We start from the raw sequence: 2,783 nt of genomic DNA, 5'->3' as shown, positions 1-2,783 counted from the left end.
GGGGACAGTCCCTGCCCTGGGCCTGTGCCCACACCGGGGCTGGCACAGCCCAGGGACCGTTGGCCTCCTTGACCACCTGGGCACACCTGGGCTCACGTCCGGCCGCTGTCGCCAGCACACCCAGGGCCTTTCCCAGCTTTCCAGCCGCTTCCCCCAGGCTGAAGCGCTCCATGGGGATGGTGTGACCCAAGGGCAGCACTCGGCACTTGGCCTTGTTAACCCTCCCCCTGTTGGCCTCGGCCCTTGGATCCAGCCTGTCCCCATCCCTCTGCAGAGCCTTCCTGCCCTCCAGCACACCCACATCCCACCCAACTCCGTGTCATCTGTGAGCTGAGGTGCCACTGATCCCCTTGCCGAGATCATGGGTGAAGGTGACCCTGACATGGCCCCATAGAATGTGTCCCCACCCCTCTCCGGGTGGGTTTTAACCCCCAGGAGTGTCCCAGCTGTGGGCTGCAGCTTTTCCAGGAAGATGCTCTGGGAGACAGTATCAAAGGCTTTACTGGCGTCCAGGCAGACACATCCACAGCCTTTCCCTCTTCCACGACACCCCATCCATCCATCCCACACTGCAGGGGAGCGAGGAGAAGGCCCCCCTTGAAGGGGACCCCGGGAGGATGAAGGAGGTGAGACCCTGCAGTGACTGACCCCGGCACGCCACTGCCCCGGGCTCGTGTCCAGATGTCCTTTGGGGCAGGAAGGAAATGAGGGAACAGGCAGGTGGTGTCAGGACGGGGTATCAGGGCCGGGATCTTCCCGGGAGGAAGCCTCCACCCTGGGGCCAGGGCTCCCAGGAAAGGGAGGGCAGCAAACCACCACCACCACCACCACGGAGCAGCGAGTGTTTCACCAACAATAAGCCACAACTTTTATTAACCGATAGAAATAGTACAAATTTTAAATTTAGCTGTATTTTACTCTTCTCTGAAACACCAAAAAAGGCTCCTCTCCCTCCGGCGGCTACATTGTCAGCTCCTGCGGGGAGAAGGGGGGTCAGGAGCCAGGCAGGAGCCCCCCCCCGGGCCCCCCAGGACCCCCCAAGCACTCACCATTATCGCGTTTACGATGTCGTTGCTGTTGTTCTTGAGGGCTCGCACGGCCTTCGCCCGCGACACGTTCGCCTGCGACATCACCAGCTCGATGTCTTTCACCTCCACGCCCGTCTCGTCAACCTGCAGGACACACAGAGCCCGGGATCGGCGCCAGCTCCGGGCCTGGCACAGCCTGAGACTGCCTGGACTGGGGAGGCTCCTGCTCCACCCACAGGGATGGGAGCTGGGAGGCCAGACCTGCGCTGCACAGACCCCCTGGGGAAGGACTCCACACCCTCCCTTTGCCACCACAGACACGGATGAAGGAAAGGAATCCCTGGATCATCCCAAAGCAGACCCGCCCGGCCCCGCAGACAGGCTGGGGAAGGTGTTACCTCCTCTTCCTCGCTCTCCTCCTGCACGGTGGGGGTCTGTGTGTTTTCCTGGATGTTTGAAACAGGTTCTCCTTGCACTTTGAACTTTTCGGCAGCTGCCAGCTGGGCCTGCTGGGACAGGTCTTCGATCTGCAGGAGGGAAGGAGCGGAGCTGAGGCCAGTCCTGGGTGGTGCCAGCACATCCCACGGCTCTGCCACACGGCCCAGCCGGGAAACCAGCCCTTGGCACGGTCCCCAGGGACTCACGGCGGGAGCCACACAGGTGACAACGAGGAACCTGCTGGCCCCCAGGTGCTACCAGGGCGGGCTCACCTTGGCCTCGCCAAAGACAATGTAGGTGTCTGACGCCGGGCTCTTGTACACGTCTGGCTTTGTGATGACGAACAGGATGTTCTTGGATTTCCGGATGGTGACCCTGGTGACTCCTGTCACCTGGCGAAGGCCCAGTTTGGACATTGCCTGAAAAACACCAGGGGAAGGTCAGCGAGGGAAGGAAGAGCTCCAGATGCCCGGATGTGCCCACTGCTCTCTCCAGAGCCCGGTCCAACGCTCGCAGTGTGGATACACACAGAAATGTGCCTTCAGTGAGCAGCATTCCCGGGTGTCAGCCAGAGTGAACGCTCCAGTCCCAGGACTGGTGAGATGCCCAGCACAACCTCAAGCCCTGGGGCTGCCCAGCAGGGACAGGTGAATCCCACCCCCCCCTCACCTTCCGAGCTTTCTTCTCGCTCCGGCTCTGTTTTGCTTTGCTGACGGGTTCTTCATCTATTTCGGCCGCTGCCGCGAGCTGCGGGGGGACACAACAACAGTGACAACCCCGAGGTGACACAGGAAAGCACCCACAGGGATCCTGATCCACCAGGATGGCACGTGCCACCTGCCCTACCTGCGCCTGCTGTGTCGTGGCCTGTGTGGAGTCTTGCTCTTCGAGCTCTGGTACAGATTCATCGCTGTCGGACTCTGTTCCAGACCCTGCAGGAACACACACACCTCACTCTCCCCACCTCAGCCAGGCCCAGGGGATGCAGCTGCTTTGGTGCAGCCTTTGCTGCTGGTTCCCAGTGCAGTCACCAGTCAGCCCAGTTAAGTGGTGTGCCCCAAATGCCATCAGGAGCCATCTCGGCACCCCAAACACCATCAGCAGGGTGGCACGAGAGCCTGTCCCCAGGCTCTCGCCATGGGGGGAGCCCCACGGATGCCTGGGGGGTCTGGAATGCCAAGCCCCCTGAGGAAGTTCCAGCCTGAGGCACCAGGAGGAGTGTGGGTGGCACTCCTGGGGTGGCAGCAGCCCAGGGTGACAGGCACCTGTGACACACGGCACCAAGGCCCCACTCGCTGAGCCCTCGGGGCTGCTGCA

The 2,783-nt window shown here is 62.0% G+C and overlaps 1 protein-coding gene across 1 annotated transcript; it reads right to left on the bottom strand.

Annotated features, from left to right (window-relative positions):
• Positions 1-844: 844 nt before the first annotated feature.
• Positions 845-2,417, bottom strand: LOC113941763 (nascent polypeptide-associated complex subunit alpha; the record flags this gene model as incomplete). Its single annotated transcript, XM_027632907.1, has 6 exons — positions 845-975; positions 1,050-1,172; positions 1,427-1,555; positions 1,739-1,885; positions 2,136-2,213; positions 2,313-2,417. Coding segments are annotated over 6 exons (597 nt in total), but the record flags the coding sequence as incomplete, so codon positions are not given.
• Between the last annotated feature and the right edge of the window lie 366 nt (positions 2,418-2,783).

The sequence above is a fragment of the Corapipo altera genome, unplaced genomic scaffold (genome assembly GCF_003945725.1).
Source record: "Corapipo altera isolate COAL_440 unplaced genomic scaffold, ASM394572v1 59103, whole genome shotgun sequence".
In the NCBI taxonomy this organism is placed as follows: domain Eukaryota; kingdom Metazoa; phylum Chordata; class Aves; order Passeriformes; family Pipridae; genus Corapipo; species Corapipo altera.
This window is presented reverse-complemented; position numbering and strand designations above follow the sequence as displayed.